The sequence below is a fragment of the Mytilus trossulus genome, chromosome 1, assembly GCF_036588685.1.
Source record: "Mytilus trossulus isolate FHL-02 chromosome 1, PNRI_Mtr1.1.1.hap1, whole genome shotgun sequence".
NCBI classification, from domain to species: Eukaryota; Metazoa; Mollusca; class Bivalvia; order Mytilida; family Mytilidae; genus Mytilus; species Mytilus trossulus.
In genome coordinates this window covers 64634021-64656481 of record NC_086373.1, presented here as the reverse complement: position 1 = coordinate 64656481, position 22461 = coordinate 64634021, and the positions used below count along the sequence as shown (strand labels likewise).

The 22461-nt window shown below is 28.8% G+C and overlaps 2 protein-coding genes and 1 long non-coding RNA gene across 3 annotated transcripts in view; 1 reads left to right on the top strand and 2 right to left on the bottom strand.

Annotated features, from left to right (window-relative positions):
- LOC134682103 (uncharacterized) overlaps positions 1 to 1871 on the bottom strand; it is a 3160-nt gene extending 1289 nt beyond the window's left edge. The window contains exon 1 of the long non-coding RNA XR_010100783.1: positions 1128 to 1871. This is a non-coding gene — a long non-coding RNA (uncharacterized LOC134682103). The remainder of the gene's footprint in view (positions 1 to 1127) is intronic.
- LOC134682091 (ribonuclease P protein subunit p30-like) overlaps positions 1 to 3840 on the bottom strand; it is an 18230-nt gene extending 14390 nt beyond the window's left edge. The window contains exons 1-2 of the mRNA XM_063541692.1: positions 3718 to 3840; positions 2367 to 2449 (exon numbers count right to left, since the gene is read on the bottom strand). Coding sequence (XP_063397762.1) covers positions 2367 to 2449; positions 3718 to 3796 — 162 coding nt within the window. The 5' untranslated portion in view covers positions 3797 to 3840. The remainder of the gene's footprint in view (positions 1 to 2366; positions 2450 to 3717) is intronic.
- LOC134682079 (cilia- and flagella-associated protein 100-like) lies at positions 3808 to 22461 on the top strand. The gene is made up of 16 exons (XM_063541683.1): positions 3808 to 3900; positions 5396 to 5468; positions 6099 to 6179; positions 6573 to 6664; positions 7188 to 7368; positions 7871 to 7938; positions 8327 to 8490; positions 9795 to 9951; positions 11037 to 11227; positions 12166 to 12214; positions 12912 to 13063; positions 14560 to 14658; positions 20059 to 20175; positions 20630 to 20726; positions 21263 to 21382; positions 21942 to 22461. Exons 2-16 carry the CDS (start codon positions 5408 to 5410, stop codon positions 22056 to 22058), a joined length of 1746 nt encoding a protein of 581 aa, XP_063397753.1. The 5' UTR covers positions 3808 to 3900; positions 5396 to 5407; the 3' UTR covers positions 22059 to 22461.

Genomic DNA, 22461 nt, shown 5'->3' with positions numbered 1-22461 from the left:
AACTTTACTTGATATATTTGAGTCAAATTAACCTTATATGTTATGCGCTTCAGGATCACACATGTACATGTACATGTAAATTTATCTTAATTATAATGACAAGATCTCAAAATGTGCTAATTTTAAAATATTTTTTTCAGTTTTGAACTAAATGTTAAAAGTTTGAAATCCTTGCAATTGTATCATGTATATATCATATGTCTAATTTAGTTTCTAAGGACACGAAGGACAATAAACAACAATTTTATGAAACAAAGGTATTGCCGTCCCAAAAGATCCCATCTAAATAGTGGATTAAGAATCTAATTATCTTAAGATTTGATATACAAGTTTTATTTTCATAAATAAATATATATATGTAATCATGATAATCACTTTTCAATATATGTGTGTCTTTCATATGTCATAATATATAGGTACACTGTATATGTAGCAATCAAAATTACAGAAAATTTAAATTTGATGTTCCTGATTTTTTAACAAATTAAGCTTACTGTTTACATGTATATCTGACATAAACATACATACATGTATGACTATCCTGATAACTGTAGGATTGTCTTTACTTTTATAAATTGTGACTTGGATGGAGAGTTGTATCATGATCTATCATTGACACTCATACCACATCTTTTTATACATTTATCTATTCTACATGTACATGTACATGCAAATGTATTCAGTTGAAGTCACATTTTGCCTACATGTTCATCCATTTTGGCACATGAACATAACTTACTGACATGTACATATTAATGATAAGCATAATAAATAAGGTGACAGACATGTATGGTCTGTTGTGTATATGGAGGATAGTTGTACATGTGATTTTCTCATTGGCAATCATCATGATCATAACCAAATCTTCTTTTTTTTTGTAACTTTTGAGTCTGATACATGTAGTTTATTTTTTTTTAATTTTAAATCATTATCTTATTCAAATAATGTTTGAACATGATGAATAAAATTGAATAAAATTGCTTTCAGCACAGATCATACATTTGCAGAGAATAATTTCACATTGTAACTAAAAATATGAGGGAAAGGGGGGATGTATTAAAATTATTCAACGGGCCACATGATTTATTCTAGAAGTAATTTTAAACTTTCATAATTTAAACTATTACCTGTTCCAACTGGTATAACTGTCGCAAAGAATTCTTTTAAACACTATCACTATCATCTGCTTCAAAGTGATCCGCCTTTCCAGTTTTCAAGATGCACAAAATTATGGCATTTAGATCTTTATAGTTTGCTTTTGGTGTCCATGATATACCATGTACTGTTTTAAGGTGGGAGAAAACTGTATAATTTCCAGCATTTGTCCAGCTGAATCATCTAAAACTACTCACGGATGGCTTTAAATTCCTCATATTCCACATTTCCAGCAAATAATACAATAATTTCAGTCTTATAAATAATCCTCATTCCCGTAGATATTGTAACTGCCTCTGTCTGGAAGTGATCACCCGTACATGTATGCAACAATCTCCTGGTGAGGGAAATAAGTTTCCCAACACCACAAAGTTATGTACTTTTCTTAAATCTTATCAAAATGTTCAATTATGTATAAAAATATACAACAGAAGTTCATTTTTCTGTCAAAACATTACCAGCTGGTTACAACCTTTATCGGTTTTTAAATTGAAGAGCATCACTTTTGGTATGTCTAAACACCAAAAAGACGAAAGTAAACTGCTGTTTCCTGACAGTTTACTGCATTAGAACATTTACATATCAACAGATACCAAAGATGTTATTATCATTTCCTGCTGTATTCATGGTCATCTTTTAGAATATATATCAATTGTTATATTGTAGGCTGTTTTTGTTGAGAAATTAATACCCCTATTTCCCTATATAAGCAGTCAAATTTACTGAAAAATCAAATTAATTTTTTTATACATAAGAACCCAATATGACTTTTAAAAATGTCATTTCCCAACAAAACAAGGTGGATACATTACAAAAACACGTTTATCTCAAAAAGGCTGTTGAACAAAATTTCCAAGTTCTGCCTGGTTTTCTCTGGAATTGCCTCTTAAGCATGTTCAATATAATCATAGTAAAGACTGTGTACTTAGCAATCAAATTCTATAAAATCTTAAGACAGATTTTTTATATTTTTTTCATATTTACAGCAAACATTAAAAAATTGAGATCCAGTTATTTTCACTTACTATTACATGATCACATATCTACATGTAAATGATGCAAAAAAGACTCATTTCTCAAATCCATCATTTTCTAACAAGAATCTACATATTTTACACATGTACAATGTATATATCATGAATATAATTGTTACTATCTACAAATGTGTATATACATTATCTATACAAATTTGTTACAGCACATGTACTTACATAATCTTTGTCTTTTTTCTTCTTCTTTACAATACTGTCTATACTTGGTGCACAATGATTGACAGCAGCAACACTATAGCCCACTGTTTAAACAAAAAAAACAACATATAGCCATATTATATTTCAAAGATTTAGAAGTTTACAATAATATAATTCTAAAAAAATTAAGAGCTGCCATATTTCATATTGTGCTGGTCCTTGATCAATGATAAAGAAAAATGATTATCAACAGAGTAAAAATTTTTGCAGATGAAATTTGCTGGGTAGCTGTATTATTGTCATTTTCGTTTATGCTTTTTTTCTGATGAATCAATATGAAATCCTCTTTCACAGGTAACCCATCATACATGTCATATGGCATGCCTGGTACATGTGGTATATTAGCTAACATAGTTTAACATTGTATAATTTTACTATACAAATCCTTGTCTAATGTCAAGCTGATATCACTTTTCAAAAGTAAACCATTTTCGAGAATACATGGAATATGGGACAACATCATCACGATGATTACCTTAAATTTCGCTTAGACTGTAAAATATGAAAAATAAGGAGAAATGATATGAATGCCAATGTGACAACTACATGTATCCACCAAATTTCAAATGAAGATGTACATGTAGCATTTGAAGGCAACATCACCGCCTCCCTTAAATATAATCGGCTTTAAAAGTGTTATAATAAAACACTAATATGGGACTCTGGAAATCTATATATGAGGGGGGATAGGACCTTTATCGGGACTCTGGAATCGGGTGTTTTTAAGCTCAGGATTTCGGGATTGACCCTTTTGGGATCCAGATTCTTTTTTCAAATTTCAGGACCTCAAGATTCCGTATTTTTTAAGCCCAGGATTTCGGGATTTCGTGTTTATAAGCTCGAGATTTCGGGATAAATATATATATCTTAATTACAAATGTTATTCATAATTGTACAGATGAACCTTTTTTTTTTTTTAAAGACTAGCAATAAAATTAAGAGGATTAACAGTTTTCAGGCAAAGGGACCTAGTTTTTTTCTATAAGATTAGGAGGCAAAATAATACATTATTTTTTTGTTTTCAAATCATTAGTTTTATATTAGCAGTCTTATTCCATGTTATTTGATAATACACTGACCTCCTTTTTTTTATTCAAAATATTAATAGGCACAGAAATTAAAAAAAGTGAATAATGGGTCGAAACGACCAATGCCGAAGTGGTGTATGGCCAAAAGTCTCGAAAACATAATTTATTTGGACTAGGTCGGGACAACTGAACTGGAGTTATGTTGCTTTGATTTCATAAACACACAAGGTTTGTCAGTGAAGAACTTATTCAATATTTTGATTTAACAAGAATATGATATTTACATTTTGCTGCCATAGCAAGTGTTTTGGCTAAAGGTTGCTTCTCGCTAACCTGCACGTTGAAATCCATGAAGTTAGCCATTCCGGAAGTCAATATTGCTTACTTCCCCTTTTCATACAAATTTACTTCCGGAGTTAGTAACCACGGAAATTGTAAACAGTGGGTGCCTGAATTTACATTTATTGGTAACTTTAGCTTTTTATAATAATGCAAATGTCCCATGAATAATTCTTTTGAATAAATGATATGAATACTCATAACATTTGGGAATCATGCAAGTAGTTTCTGCTTTTTTCAAGCGTAAACTTTGAAATTGTTTTACCCTGAAGCAAGGATTTGTGTAAAGGCCTTTGTATAAATCCTTTAATGCTGCAGCAACATTACATAATACATTAATGTCCCATACATGTAGGTTTATTTGATACTTTCGAAAGGTTTCCAGTAGTAATTGCAGATATTACAAAAATAAAATTAATGTATAAATTTGTATAAACCATATAGACTTTAGTTAAGACACATTTGAAATTGCTCAGATACTTTGAGGTATTCTATGTAATGATCTCTTGATGGTTATATAGGATACAAAATATATTTTCATTGTCTAAAACTAAGAAAAAAAATATTTTTAATTGGATTTTCTGCATTTTCTGTATATACATGTATCATATGTCAAAATACACCTTTTGAGTAATCATGATTTGATTGCCATTACCGAATATTACAACGGTTTTTGTAAAATTTTGAGGTCATAATAAACATTTGATGTTACAATAAAATTGAAAATGCAATTGGGGAATGTGTCAAAGAGACAACAACCCGACCATAGAATATACAACAGCAAAAGGTTACCAACAGGTCTTCAATGCAGCGAGAACTTCACACACCCCGAGACGCTGGCTCCTAAACAAATTTAAATACTAGTTCAATGATAATGGACATCATACTAAACTCCAAATTATACACAAGAAACTAAAATTAAAAACCATACAAGACTAACAAAGGCAAGAGGCTCCTGACTTGGGACAGGCGCAAAAATGTGGCGGGGTTAAAGATGTTTTTTGAGATCTCCTCCCATACCTTTAGCCAATGAAGAAAAGTAAACGCACAACAATACGCACAGTAAAATTCAGTTCAAGAGAAGTCAGATGTCAGAAGATGTAACAAAAGAAAATAAACAAAATGACAATAAAACACTACATAAATAACAACAGACTACTAGCAGTTATGTATACTGACATGCCAGATTCAGACCTCAAAGTATTGAAGTTACAATGGAAAAGAGATTGTTGTATAATGTGATTATCAATAGTTCAAGGTGTGCAGATCCTAGGGTCAAGCAACGGTCACACAGATTTCCAAATAAGGACACACATGTAATATAAATACAGCAGTTGTACATAACATATTTTCTAATTGATATGTGAATCAAATGGTCCTTATTTTTTAATATTTCGAACTTTTTAGGAAACAGAATTCATTCTTTGCTTTGATGCAATGAATCATGGGAAAACATTAAAAAAAAATGTACATGTTCTAGCAAAAATGAATGGATATTATAATTCTTCATTGAATAGTGTAGAGCAGCTAGGATACAAAAAAATATACAAACAAATCCCATTGGAAAACAGATTTCAATGAGATAAACCTGATGACTTCATATTTTATATTGTTATATTTCAGAATTAATACAAAATGGCAGACTCTCCAACAGGTGCTCCATCTCCTGACACAGACGCTTCAGGGAAAAAGTCCAGTAAGTAGTTACTCAGTTGAAAAGTTTTATCTGACTAAAAATCTTCAAAAAATATATTTCTTTCGAAAGAGACACTTCTAAAAATTCTTACCTATATAAATTTTATTCATAAACATTGTAAAGACAGGGACTTGAAAAGATTGATTCTTTAAAAAAAATTCTGCTAAAATATAAATTTTGGACCAATAGAATTTAGCACACGTTTGTGCTTATATAAAAATAATCTGAAACGATTTTAAGAATGCTTGGAGTAACTTAGATTAAAAGTAAAATTGCAATTTTGTCATTAAGAATAAGAAACAAATGGATATTAATATTTAAACAATAATTTTCTAAATAATAATTAACGATACATGAACATAAATCAATTTCATTTGAACTTTACCTATTTACAATAAAAATAATGCAGATAAGTTGTTTATTTCTATTCAGGTTTCCTTTGTCCACTATTAGTGAGTAGACACACATTATCTATCAATTGAAACATTAATGGATAAAGTTGACTCATTGGCAATCATACACGAACACCTCCTTATTTATATAATGTAGTGACTTATTTCATGAAATGATTTAGTGCAATGAACATTAGGTTATTGTGTTGATATTTAAGTTATGAATATTTACTTGTAGGAGTGGATGGTTCAAGACAGTCAGGCAGAGTTACTTTCCCAAATTCAGCAAAATCAGGATCTAACAAATCTGTTTTATCAGGTACAAATGTGGATTTTTTTTATTTGAATTGTGATGATGTTGAATTTAAACATTCTTTTTGAATATCAATAGAAAAAGATTGTCGTGGTTAATTTTAGGAGACCCTAACCCAGCCATAACAAAATAAAGTTCAATTCTTAAAGGTTAGGAAACTTACTTTTTATGACAATCTATGCTTGAAAGTAGCTAGTGGTCTTAACATTTTCATAGATTTCAGGGTTATTTGTAATAGCGTGAAAAAATTAAAGCCACTTGATTTTTTGTGATATTATTTTATATAAATATATTTGTCAATTAAAATGCTTTATTTTAGTAAGCAATCACGCATTGCTGTATTGTCAATGTTACATGCATAAATAGCTTAACCTCAACAAAAATGTATATATTTAAAAGATGATATGGTTCCACAAGGAAACCCCTTTAAGATGCCCCCAGAGGTTGACATATTTGTCCTTAGAGATAAAGAAAGACAGAGAAAGAAACAGGTTTGATTTTAATATTATAATTATTCTGAAATTTCTATTTTTACACAAAAGTTAACTGCCCTTGAAATTAAAATTATTGAGACAATGCTCATAAAAATCACCTACCGTGAAATCAATGTATTTTGCTTTATCAAAACAGACTTGATTTAATGTTTCTTACAGTTCCTCCATTTGCTTATTATATATAAGCTTAAACTATTTAGAATATCATTTTGTTATGTTTCCAGTGATAGAGATTAATAAAATTGATAATAAAACAGTCGAATATGTCAAAGAGACCACAACCTAAACAAAGAGCAGATAATAGTGCTCAGTAGTCCACCAATGGGTCTTCAATGCAGTGAGAAAATCCACACCAAGAGGTGGGCCTCAGCTGGCCCCTAAATAAAAATGTACACCAGTTTAGTGAAAATGGACATCATTCTAAACACCAAAACATTCATGTACATTCGACATACATGTCTTGATTATATGCCTTATTGAGAATTTTAATTATAAACTAATCCGCATATTTTATTTCCAGGAAAGATTGAAACAGCGAGAATTGAAAGTTCATGAGAAAACAACATATGCCTCTAAAGTAAATTTCCGTACAGCATCTATGATCAGACCAGCTGACTCCGATGAAGATGGGGAAGCAGAGGATTCAGATAAAGCTGTAGCAGTAAAAGATGATCCACAATTCACAATAGCTGTCACAAGAGGTATGTTTCATTAGTGAGAGAAATTAGTTAGTTGAAATTTGCTACAGAAAAATTACATTTATTATCAAAATCACACAAAAATTAACCATAAATTAAAAAAAACTTATCAAAGATAACACAAACAATTTTGTGCACCATGCAGACACTAATCAAGTGTCTGCATGGTAGACATGATCTACAAAGGACTCATCAGTGATGCTCAAATAAAAAAAAATTTAAAGATTAATAAAGTACAAAATTGAGCATAGAGTAAAAAAATTCTGAATACACATGCTATAAGACTGTTGGTATTCACAAAGCAATTTCAAAAGGCAAAATTTAAGTTTTATCAATACATGTATCATAGTCAGATTAACCAGTATTTGTTCTATGTAAATTAAGACTTCAATATGAAATGTCATTTATTGGATTACAAAGTTTGCAGTTTTGTTAAAAACTTTTAAAATACTGTGATAAAGTATACAAATAAGTGTTTTGATAAAAAAAAAATCTTTCTTTCCAGACCGACATGTAGAAAAAGAATCATTAGCAGAATATATTCAAAAGAAAAGGGAAATGTTTTTAGTACAGGTATTTAAATAGATTGTTAGAGTTTAAAGAAAAGGAAGGATTTGTTTTTGTTTATTCTGTTGCTTAATAACAACTAAGTTTTGGGTTACACAAATATTATTCTATTAAAGGGGATACATCATTACATTTCACATTAAAACTAACATCATAAAAATAAAGTTACAAAAGAAAATATAATTTACTTTTTTCAATATACCGTAAGTAAAACATTGTTTTAAAAGTTGTATACACAAAGGATATATTTTTTTTACTTGTATCTACAGAATTCTATCTCTGCATTTGATTGTGACTATCAAATATATAACATGTGTATATATATATTATTTATTTAAAACAAAACTTTCATTTAGGCTTTGATAAATGTTTTAAAGTCTAGTCTGTATTTTAGTATTCATTAGGGGTTAAAAGAGATGAAATAAGGAAACTGGAAGAAATAGCTCAGGCTGAAGAGAAAAAATTAGAACAGGCAGAATTATATTTAGAAGAAGATGCCAGCATGTTTGATGAATTCTTAAAAGAAAATGACACAGGTTCTGTGGAAGCTGTTAGAGAGTAAGTCACCAAGGTTACACTGATTTAAAAAAAAAAAAAACACCTAATAAAATAGTGCTGTTACAAAAAATCTATATTTTAATCAATTTTCTGCAAGAATTAATTTTGATTGTAAAAAACAAAACTTACGTGAAAAACTTATTATTTATACATGTATATGCTTACTACTCATTTACTACAACAGTTTTTCTTTTGATTTTTGTTTTTGACCTACAATTGTACACAAAACATGTTTATGGATTTTTTTCATGTCCAAATAACCAAGTAGATCACATGTTTTCATGGTTGTGTTAAGCAAGTGGTATTTAGTGATAACCTATATATTTAGGTATGAAGGTCAAATGAGAGAAAAACAGGAGAAAGTGACCATGATCAAAGCATTTTCCACAGAGATGAGTCTTATTAGATCTCAGATATCTAATTACGAAGACCTCCTTAGAGAATTTAAATTGTTCAAGAAATTTCTTGAGAAAGTCACGCCTCAGGTTGGATTTTCTAGAAATGATTTTGTGAGGGGTTGGAATATCAAGAAGAGCAATTTATATACATTTGTCACATACTACATGTACTATAGTAATTCTATGGTAATTTTTCAAACGGATCAACATTTTTTAAAGAGATTCAAAACAATAAAAAAACATCTTTTTCACATGTGTGTTTAAAAATAGATTATTAATTGCAAAGTATATGCTTGATATTTTATCTTTGAAATGCGTGTGTTATGTTCACACTATTCCAAATTACCTATTTGAGTCTAAAGAAGTTGTGTATTTTTTTTGTTAGACCACATCACAGTATTATGTTTAAAAAGTTGTATTATGTTTTAAAAAAATCATATTGGGTTAAATTTTTAAAATTGTCTACTTATTTCAAAACCTGTTGCATAACATAGGATTGCTATAGTATGTTCATTTTATATAATCTACTTGTAAAGCACACTTCTGTTTATTGATTTGAAAATGTGCAAAAGGTGAAAGAAGTTTGAGGCAATAACACAAATATAGACTGCAGAAAAGCACATGGGTTGTTGTATTGCTTGTGAATATATTTTCAGTGATATTCATTGTGTATTTATAAAAAAAAATGCCACTTAATTTACTTTAACAATTTTGATTTATGAGTGAATATACTCATACTGAAAACTTGTTTTCTTAAATCCAAAATATAAAATGAAATGTTTGAATTTTAATATTATAAGTGTCAGTGGTTTGAATTTACGCTCATAAGATATGAAGACAAAATGTTGTCAGAAATAAAAAAGAAATTTTTTAATGGTATTAGCAATTTTTGTTATTTTTCTCTAGAGCTGAAAATGAAACCAAAGCCAAACTGGAAAAAGTCCAAGAAATAAAGAGAGTGAACGCAGATATAATGACAATAAAATCAGAGATCTCTAAATTTGAAGACATTTTAAAAGAATATCACATGTACAAAAAGTTCTTGGATACTCTTACACCACAGGTTTGTGTGATGGGGTGCACATATTTGTTATACTTTATGAAATATCACTGTATTTAAAATAGATTTAATGCTGCATTGTTTTTTTTCATAAAAAAAATGTTTACACAAACAAGTTTTTTGTTTGTTAGAAAATCTTGCAAAACAAGTATCTGAATCAAATGTAACATATAGTAAGTTTCAATGCTCTCTTCATCCAAATCATATTATTTATTGTTAAAGGAGTAGGTTCAGTAAGACCCTTTTTGGCCCCAAAATATAGCAGTTTTACAAAATTGTTTAAATGTAAACTTTTAGGTTTTTTTTGAAAGGTATAATGCCTCTGCTACATTGTTATGGGCTGTTTTTGGCATTACAATGCACATGTATCGGGTACTTGCATCATTAAGTCATGCTAAATTACTGAAATCTTCACAATTTTACCATTTTAGTTAAATTTTAGATGGTTTACATTTGTGTTCATTCTTGATATTGAAATGTAAGTTGTGTTTAATGATAATACATAATATATATAAAGGTCACTTTCATTTTTAAACATATGAAAAGTGACAGTTTTTGGCATATTTGATAGATTTTACATATTTAGGCTAGAATCAGAGCGTTTTAATAAGTGAATCAGTTAAAATCTTTCACAAAAAATAATTGAATTAATTGAAATAGACATTTAAGTGTTTAAAAAGTGTCCAAAATCTTTCGTCAGATAAACTTGAAATTTGAGGCCAAAACCAGCCCTTACTGGACCTACACCTTTAGAGTGAAATTAATTGGCTTTGAAATTTTTACCATTTTTAACTTGTCAATTGTATCAGAGTTGAATATTCCTAAATTATAAAAAAAATGTTGGTAAATGTATTTAACTATATGGAAAAGTGCCCCAATAAGTTATTTTAATATTATGTTTTTGGTAATTAGTTGGTTTGAGATACACCCTATCATGTATATTTAGCAAAAGAAAGTTTGTTTTATTATATGATTTATGATGATTTCCAACTACAATGTAAATGGACTGTTGACAAGATCCTCCCTTTTTATATAGAGTTATGTCCCATTTGTTGATTTTATATGACAATATTGTGATATTTCAACAGGAAATAAGAGAAGAACAAATTAAAAGGAGAGATAAGAGAAGGGAAGAGAAAAAGAAAGAAAGAGAGGCTGCTAAAAAGGAAAAAAAAGGTAGCATAGATGCAGGAGAAAAGTCTGCTGATTTATTGAAAGGAAGGAAGAAACCACCAGTTGGAAGACTCCAGACACAAAAAACTGGCTCAGCAACTAAAAAGTAATCATTAATTATATGATGTCACTTACCCTTCTCGAGCACGAGATCAGCCCTGGTTTTGATGGGTCCTTGTGTTAAAATTGTTAAGGTTATAATTTTCTTTTTAATATAAGTAGATATAAGAAGATACGGTATGCATGAAAATGAGACAACTCTCTGTCCAAGTATCAATTGTTAAAAGTACACCATTTTAGGTCAATGTACAGCCTTCAACACAGAGCCTTGGCTCCCACCGAACAGCAAGCTACAAAATGCCCCAAAAATGACAATTATAAAACCATTAAAAAAAGAAAACCAATGGTCTTATCTATACAAAAATTGAGAAATGAGAAACACTTATGAACCAAATCAACAAATGAAAACCACTGAACAACAGATCCCTGACTTAGGACAGGTGCATAAAAATGAAGCGGATTTAAAGGTTTTAACACTCACAAACCTTAACCATAAACTGAAACTATAGTGTTTTAAAGACTGTTGTTTGTCTGTTTTGTTTGTTTTTTTACTTGGTTCAGTCGGTCTCTCTTAGATTTATGAGATTTTATCATCCCTCTGGTATCTTCTGCAATTTTTTCCAATACAGATATATAGTATAATATACATAACTAGAAGATGATAAAAGTTCATTTGGTTAAAAAGCATACAATAGATACCTGTAAAGGAAAAGTATATACTATGACTTCATACTTGTTTGTTGAATACAACTTTTGTGTGTTAAGGAAAAGCACTAATTTGTTCAACAAAAAGACAAGTTTAAAATTCCTAAATACTTGCATGCAAATCCACAAGATCAAATACACATCTAAATACATTTTTTCCCTTATGAACAAAAATTTGTATCCAGAAAAAATAAATGAATCCAAAGTAGTCTGAAATAATGATATAATGTATAATTTTTTGGCATTATTTGTAACATTTTATTCATGTTTATTTTGAAGAGCCGAGGCAGCTGCCACTACACCAGCCGAGGAATCATCTGATGATGATGTAAGTATAAAGTTTACTTATCTGAATAGTTTTTTTTATGAAAGACTGCATTTTAGTATATTTTAGTCCTTTTAGCTTACATTTTGAGACATTATTTAATTTGTGGTGACACATCACTTTTTCATAAATATTAAAAAAATATCTCGAAAAGTAATTGGGAAAGAAAATTCTTCCATTAATTTTAATGTCTGAAAAGAAGGAATTTTAAATACAAAAAACTAATAAAAACTTATTTGATACCATCATGTGATTTTTGCATTTCAATTTTCAATTATAAAAATCATTAGAATATATAAAGTAAGACAAGATATATCTGCAATTTAGAATTCAGTTAAAAAATTAACAAAGTTCTAAAGAAGTTGATTTTTTATTTTATTTCAATGAATAGGTTTTTTTTCAAATTTTTTAATTTGTTTATTGTCATGTATAAAAGTTATATTTGGATAGTATCAATCCTGTACAGTGTTAACCAGTTTTCTGGTAACAAATTACTTTCAGTAAAAATTTTCAGGAGCTAGCTGATTAAAAATAGCATTATGAATTTAATTAAAATTTCTTTGTTATAAAAGCTTTGATTTGGTAAACTTTTCTGTCTTAGTCACAAGAATTTAAAATAGCATGGTAAAAGAAAAACTTGTTTACAGGGACAAGATTTTTGAGTGTTAAAATCTTTATAAATTTGTTGTTTATTTTGTAGGAATTAGAATTGTTCTTCTCTGGGCCCCAGCAACTGTTAGATATTTTTGCTGAACTTGAGGAACAAAATTTATCTTTAATACAAAATAGTCAAGAAACAGAAGAAAATTTAGAAGAAATGAAAACAAATATTAAACAGACAAAGGTTAAAATGTAAGTATTAACTGACCAATCTACATTTCATGACAATGCATGCTTAATAGGAAAAGGTATAATGGTCACCATAGGATAGAATTAGTCTTAAGGTGCATTGATCAATGAAAACAGTTGGGGGAAATGTTTACATGAAATCAGAATTTTATGGTTTAGGCAAATATGAATGACGAATGTGATTTATACCCTGAGTATCAAGGTATTTTAAAAATTCAAAAAAATCTAATGGAACAGTAGACTATACTGTAAGTAGCAGTGGCAGTGAATCCAAAGATAACCCCTCTAGAGATTCTGTAAACAAAGCGAAACACTTCAAAACAGACGATCTTCAATCGGTGAGTGACATTTTAAACCAAACTAACTCTGTGTTATATGATTCAGACGAGCTAGATAGTTCTGTTTTCGTTGATTCTAAGCAAGACACTGATAAAAAGAGTGATAACAAACAGAAAGACATGGCATCTAAAAGTACCAAAAAAAATCCCGATCCTGATGTTTCAAATAAACTTGACTCTATTATAAACTCTATAAAGGAATTAAAAACAAGCCAAGACAGTATGAAACGTATGTTCGAATCAAAATTAGATAAATTAAGAACGGATTTAATGGCAAATGTTGATAACAAAGTTAGAGCATTGAGAGACGAAATATCGATGGATATAAATCGTGAAACCAATAGAACAGATCAATTATTAACCACAGTTCAGTCTATACAAACTCGACTAGATAGCCTCGAGCAAGACACGTCATCAAAAAACAGTGTACCGTTATTATCCCACTCACTTTACCAAACACAAAACCCTCTAGACAATCCCGATATCACAATTACAGCAAGCGGTTTGCCGTTTTCAGATGATGAAAATATAGTAGAGAAAGCCAATGACTTGATACTTGCCCTAGGTGAAGACGTTTCAGATAATGTAAATGTTACAGCAGCAGTTCGCCTCCCGTCGAGGTTTAGTGATAGACCAGCTATTGTCAAGATAAGTTTCAGAAATTTAGATGAAAAAGTAAAAGTGCTGAGAAATAAAATGAAATTAAAACAAACAGACACGTATAAAAATATCTATATTAAAAGCAGCAAATCAAGAATCAAGCGATTGATAGAAGTTAACGCAAGAGCCGTTTTACGAAATATCCCAGGCGGCCGCGCTCTGCGAGTTGACGCTTCAGGTCGTATAAAATCACGAAACAATACACATGTCACTATAATAAAAAAATTACTTACTTACTTACTTACTATAGAAAAAAATGGGAATTAGGGAAAAAGTCTGACCCACTAAACAACCCCTGTAGTCAACCCAAGCTGTTTAAATGTATACACCTCTTTTTTAAGATTAACAATTTTAGTCAAACACAAAGTCATGTGGACATTTTACTGTTGATAATTGTTTTTAACTATTAAGGGATCAATGTTTTTTCCTGTAATTGCGCTTTATTTCATGTATTCAATCAAACAAATTTTATTTTTATCCAATTATTGTTTTTCTTTTCAGGGAAAAAGAGACAGCCATATTAAAAGAACAAATTAACAAACTTACAAATCAAATCAAAAGGGAAGAAAGCAAGGCACAAGATTTAAAGATCAGAGCAAAGTATGTATATTAATTTACAAACAAACGAATATCATCACAATAAAATTGATACTCATTTATCTCATGATATAATGGAACTATGCTTTAACTGATTTCCACTTCTGAATCAATAACAAAAATAGTATGAACCAGTACAACTTTAAGTGTAATGTCCAAATGTGAACTAATAAGTAAAATTTACATTTGACAATCTGGATGCAGTTATTTTGAAGACAAGTAAGTTAAGTCTTACTGATCACACATCAACTTGAGTATTTACACATACACACAAACAAAGATCAAACACACTTCCTACAAGCTTTCCTCCCTGCTATCAGCACATATTCCATATTTTTATATCCAAAAGTTGTCTCCCATGTTTTAAAATATTTGTAATTATTGTCTCTCTTTTAGGTTAATAAAAAATAAAAAATCTTATTTTTATAAATGTTATTATACATGTTATAAGCATGTAGTTTTATAGAATCAATAGAAATAATAAGTGTCAAGAACTGATCCAAAAATTATTAAAGAATATAATTGAAAGAGAAAAAATACATTTTTATATCAAAATTACCTGATTTAACATGATTTAACATGAGTTTAGAAAATATGGAATACGGCTATCAAGAAATTTGCTTCCCATAAGCTTTATCCACATGCAGTCATCCTGAAAGTGCATGAAATAAACCAATGAATGTTAAGTAAACAATAATTAATCAATTCATCACAATTCATAGAACTGTTTTCAGTAAAAAGCTGAAACTACCTGAACATGACTAGATGTGCACACCATTTTGAAATGATTCAGATATGATGAACACGTTCATTTTTTGTTTCTTCATGTGAAAAAAAAATCTGTATCAGTCTTTTACTGGAACAGGGTCACTCAATTTGAATTTAATCAAATTAATAATATGCCATTGAAAATTTGGAAAATACTGAATTCTCTTTTGCTTATAATGCAAAACTGGTACTTGATTAAATTTTGATTGTTTCAGGTTTTATGATCATTTTGATTTGTCTACTTATTTTAATATATAGACAAAATTGTGTGCATATAGGGTATTATGAAACATACCATATTACATAATTATGATATTTTACGATTTAGATTTGTGTCAACTGTGAAGTTATCTCATAGTTTGAGCAGCCTATTTTAATGATTGTATTGTATTATTCACATGGCTCCTTTTCTGTTATGTTGAAGCATGGTACTGTAAATACCTAGCATGTTAAGATGGTGCACATATTGAACCTAAGCATGAAACACAGACCCTAAAAAATGAATGTTAACAATTCTACATGTTATTGTTACGAAACTATATATAAATTGTGAACAAAATATTTTGCATGATTGAAACAAGTTTTATACTGCAACTCGTTTTGTTTATTTTCTTAATATAGTATTAGCTATATTTTGTGCAATGTCAATTCAATATGGATCACTTTTCCAAAATCAGAGGTTCATTAAAGGATGAAACAAAGTTTGAAATTACTTTTACAATTTGAATAGCTATCAATGTATTAATTTAAATTGCAGTATAAAAACAATATTAAGTCAATTTCAGAAAAACGTTAAAACATTTTTGTACTCAGTACAAAACTGAGGAAGAGCTCGGTAAAACCTTGCCCTTCCCCAGTGTCTCAGCCTCATACAAAAAAGCTTATATTTTTCTATTGACCTAATATTGTGTATATATTTCACATTTGGCCTCCTTCTACATACGTAATTGTGACCTTTGATCTCCCTGTATGTTGAAAATGTACCTGTATGAATCTGAAAAAGGGGTTCTTACAATGTGTAAAAGATTTATTCTTTACTTGTCATATAATCAGTCAATTTGTTATGTTGTTTACTTTATATATTAGTGATGTGAAAACTACAGCAGATGAATGGGGGTAAAAATATAAAGGAATCCTAAATCATGTCTAGATTCTTTTCAGGATTATCTCCCATTTATTATTTCTATCAAATCTAAAGTTATAACTGTATTGTTATTACATATTTTACTTATTCTTCTTGATACTGAATATAAGAAGAAGTTAATTGAACTTTAAAAAAAGTTTACGATGTTGTTTTTCTAAATGCTGATTTGAAGACTAAAACATCAATTTTGAAAACATATTTTAATTTTAAATTCTAAAAGTAAATTTTGAAAAGAATCTTCTTCAATATAACCTAATAAATAAAATGTTTAGAACTAAGAAACACTATCGAACACTGAAATTTCAAAATCAGAAAAAAAAGATTGATTTCAAGTTTTCATTCAATTTTTTTTTATGAAGTATTTTGAAGATTTTCATAGTTAACGCAATCAAATAAAAGAAAACAAGTGTTTTGGAGAGAAAATTGATTTAAGATATGAAATAACATTATAATTTTTAAACCATTCATGTTGATTTATAAGTGTTTGCTAGTGTATTTTGGTTTGAACTATATATCAAATAAGAAAAATATGATTTATTTGTTAAGCTAAAAATGATAAAAAAAAAAGTGATGGTTGTAATTGCCTCATGGTTTATGGAAGTACATTATTAATTTGTTTTTACAGTCACATTCAAGTACTGTAAATTCATTATGGTTTGTGATTTTTTTTATCAATATGAAATATTTAATTTCGATTGAATAGTAATATGCATCATTTCATGAAATAAATAATCTCATGCAATTATTTCTGAATTTACAGTATTCCAACAGTATATCGATAATATTGATATTAGATCTAAAATTGTACATCTAAACCTTAAAAGACAATAAAATCCTGGTTACAGTATAGAAACTATTTCATTGTGGTCAACATGTTTCACAGCTACAGTGATAATTTAAGGACAATAAATAGATGGTAAAAAAGTACATAAACTGTAGGTAAACATGTTGACCACATTAAAAATAATTTCCTTGCAGTAGCCAGGATGTTTTTTGTCCTTTTTATAGATTTGAATTAATCAGGTTTTAAGACAACCGCAGCATATTTTGGTATCTATCCCGATTCACTCAACCAGCTTATAATGTCAGAAGGTGTTGGTTCCCATGACTTATTTATAATTTTATATATATTAAAGGGTACATTATGGTGTTAACAATTGTGTATATATCTCTAAAAGATAACTTTGTATTCTTGAAATGTTGGGCCCCAACATAAACTATCGGTATACCTCAACCAGAGGTGTCTTTTATATGAAGATTCATGTTTTATAAATGAAATGTATTTGTATGATGTCCAAAATTTTTAATGATATTCATTTTTTTTGGAAATTTTAGCTTGTGTGTAGGATATCACATTTCAGTTGCAATCTACAAAACTTTTTGATTTATTTTAAATGGAATGGCATCTATTTAATGATATATTCATCTTACTTTTTAATATGATTCAAAATGTATTATTGGTTTATTTTACTGAAGTTTCATTAGTAATTAAAGTTTGAACCACTATAAATTTTATAAATGCACCTTTTTAAAATAAAAACAGTTCCAAACAAAAAAAAAGGATGTAAAAAGTTGACACATATCCTTTGAAATAACAAACAAGTTATAAGAACAATGAACTTAGCTGAAGCAGTATGCTATGTTTTGGTTCATGATAATGGAAGTTACAGTGATATCTTACATTACACACAAGTTCTTGAGCTAAAAATCACTCTTATTAGTGAACTATTATAGTGAATGCTGCTGAATGATTCTTTCTGAAATCCTTTGTTTGTAACAAAGATAGTTACAACATAGTCGTCATTCAGAGTGTTGTCTCTCTAAAACAATAGCAATCACCCTAATTCACTCACCACTAGCAAGAGTGATTTCTTACTGTGAATCTTGATGTTTGTTAGTGATTTTTTCTTCAATATCTCTCTTAGTTTTTATTTCATAGGTAGTATATTATAACTTGGTCATAATTCAGAGTGTTTTCTCTCTTAATCACTAGATTTACTCAAAACCAGCAAGAGTGATTTCTTACACTGAAAACAAGAGATTCATTTGAAATATGGTACTGTACATAACATAGGTACATTGTAGTATATAAAATGGCCACAAATCAGAGTTTTTTCATTCTTATATAATTATATGAAAGATTGTTTGATCAATAATTTCTCAGTAAACCAGCAAGAGTGATTTAATAATTATCTTGTTTACAAGTACTGTTTGTGGTTAGTATTTTTTCTTTGAGTCAAATTTTATACTTTATGTTGTCAGGTGTCTATTTCATATATATGTATTAACAAGGTTATAGATTGTAACATGTCAATTTCATGTCACATGATCACCTGTCTTCATAATCCTTATCTCAATTAGGGATAGAAAATAAATTCATTTTTTGTGTTGACATTTTTAATGGCTATTAATGTTGTCATTTTTATGATAAGATAAGATAAGATAAGATTTATTTTATTAAAGTGTCACCATCCATTACAATATCAATATATATATATACACATAAAGTCATAAGAACCCAACATTTATGTAAAAGGATGCCAGCCGAAAACGACTTATGAGACACTATCATTAAAACAAACATCTAATACATACATAAAAGGACAGCTTTGATACATTTAAAATGTATTTCGTAAATTAAAAAAAAAATTAAAAATAACAAAACATATATAATTTCTAGATGACATGTTTTCGTCGATAAAACATATGATAAAGGGAACTAGCTAAAAGAGGAACCATATTCTCATTACACATAAAATAACAAAGTTTTTCAACATCACATAAATTCTCAAAATCAACATTTAAAAGACAGGCTTTGGCATATAATTCATGTCTGATATCAGAGTAAAAACAACAATTAAAAAGAAAGTGTTTTTCATCTTCAATTTGGTTACTATCACAAAAAATACATAAACGGTCTTGTAGAGGTTCTGGTGGTCTAGCATATCGACCTGTTTCAACTTTAAGTTGTAACGAACCAGCTCTGAATAGTGACAAAATACGTCGGTGGCATCTATTATTAACTACCTTTACATAAGGCTCCGTACCAATACAAGTTTTAAACAATCTATAAAATCTTAATTTATTACCATTGACATTATTTTTATCATTCCATACTTCATGGTGCCAATATTCTTTTTCAAAAACTTGTATAGAGTCCCATACATTACTCATATTAATTTCATCTTCTACATTTATAATCAAACTATATTTACGATATGTACAATATAAACACAATATATGATCAACATCAGAAATTATTTTTTTTGTGTATTCTTCTTTAAACAACCCCCTGCCCGTTTCCAAAACTGCATAGGAAAAGTTGTGATGTTTTTTTCTGTCATTCTTTGAAATAGAAAAAAAATGCTGAACACTTATATTTTTAGTCAAATTTTTAACTTTTAGAACTAGTCCAAAATGTATTTGATGATTTTTTTATTATTAATTCATTTTCTGTATTAACTTACTGTAAATTTATTCTCCATTTACAGAATGTTTTCATTTGGAGAATTCAAACAAGAGGACCAAGAGAAAATGTTACTGGAATTAAATAGAAAAGTAGAAGATGTATATAAAACATGTATAGGAGATAATGAGGCACAAATTAGGTAAGCAACATAAGAACTTTTAAAGTTTTGATGAAATTGGATCATTTCATGCAAAGAAATGCATACAATTCTAAGATATATTGTGTTTTTGTGAAGCTGTTTCATTGAAGTGACCCGAACATTTCTTTTCTTCTTGGTCATCAGTTTGTTATTGCATTATTCCTCTATTCAAAATTTTATGAATTGTCAAATATAAGAGTTCAAGAGGAAAGACTTTTGAATTTTGATTTTAATATTCAAATGTACATTCAATATTGTATTGTTTGTTTTGATTTAATTGAATAGTTGAATCCATATGATATACATTTTACTTTGACTTCACATCCATTTTTGCAATCTTTCTATCATAACAGTGCCTATAATTAATTCATTTGGACTTGGTGGATTGTTGTCTCGTTGGAAATCATACCACATATCTTCTATTATATATATATGTTTGTATTTTGTTTTTCAGTACATTACAAATGTTAACCAATTTAGAAAACCAGTTAGTAGGATTGTTAGAACAGATAGAAACAATGCCAGCAGACAAAGTAGAAGCTGCAGAAAAGGTAAGGATATATTCTCTGTTAATGTCTTTTGTTGATGACTTTCAGTTGATTTTTATTCAAATATTTTCAGTCTGTGCGTCAGTTCGTCTGTTTGTCAGTTTGTTCATTTGTCCTTCATTCATCACTCTGTCCTGCTTCAGGTTAATGTTTTTGGTCAAGTTAGTTTATGTTGAAATTGAAGATGAATCAACTTGAAACTTAGTCCACAGGTTTCCTATGATATAATATTTCTAAGTTTAATACCAAACTAAAGTTTTGTCCCCAATTTCACTGAAAATAGAAAATAATAGTACGAGTGGGGCATCCATGTATTATGGAAACATTCTTGTTTGGCTTTTACCTAGATATTTCAAAGACGAATGATAAGGTCTCTTATTTTTTTAAAACTTCTTCAAATGTTCAAAAGATGTTAGTTTTCATAGAACATTACTTAATCCATGATTCTGATCTTGTTAAAGTAATCTGTTTAGTCATTCTAAGACAATATCAACAGTATTATATGCGTACTATTACATTGAATTTGTTTCTTTTTAAAGGCTAAAGAAAAAGAAAGAAGATTAAAAATGAGAGAAGAAAAGGTGGAAGAACAAAGGTTAAAACAAGAAGAAAGGGTTAGGAAGGCCATGGAAAGAGCAAGAGCTGAACCGAAGAAACAGGTAAATATAATAAAAACATATATATCTATAATATCACTCGGAACTGACAGAAAATCTGAGAAAAAAACTATCACTTTACTATTTCTTTGATGCTGACTAAATCCTACTCAATCAATGGTGGATAGTCATCTTATTGAATTGGCAATCATACCACATCTGCTAATTTTTATCTCAATCAGTTTGACTATACATTAATTTTTTATGTACTAGTAATCTTTCTATGATATTGGATTTTGTTACTATTTTGGGGTACTTTCAAAATAACATAATATATATATTTTGAATGATAACATAATATATATATTTTGAATGAATTTATTGCTATTTTTACTTCCATTTCATTCATGCATTTTGCTTATGTATCGTGTTTAATTTTGATGCCTCTTCTTCCAAAATTTAATAGATGAATCTTGATTACAAAAATGTTAATTATCAAACACTGCATAATTTCAAGCAATTTTGTTTCTACAAAAGTCATGAATTTTTCAAATTGTCTTTACTAATTTTATTGAATGACTGCTTTAAAATCATATACAAATCTTGTTTATTTATATTTAAGACTGGAAGGAAACTTGTGTTCAGATCAGAACCACCAAAACAGAAGAAAAGAGAAGATGATGGTGCTGGCCAAGACAGTGCTTTGTTAGAGGAAGAACAATACTTGTATCACTATTAGAATAAAATGAGGACACAATGATTCTAAAGAAGGAGGGAGTGTTGTATGTGATAAAAATTTGATGGACTTCAAATAGACATAGCATAAGTGTTCAGAAAAGCCAAACCAATTATGATTTCTAGCCATTGATCTTAGTGTGGCAGATTTCATATGTAACTATAGCAAGGTGATAGTACACTTCAATTTTAATTTACAAACTAAAAATGTGTTATTTTGTTTCCACATGCATTTGGAGGTAAACACGTAGTATTCTTACTAAAATGCATTTTATATATTGTGATAAAAATGGAATATTTGTGAAAGTTTTTATCTTTCACTGGTGTTTATAAATTGTTGTGATATTGAAATCTATTTATCTTACATTTGTTTTTTATTTGAAACAAAATACAATATTTTAAACGTT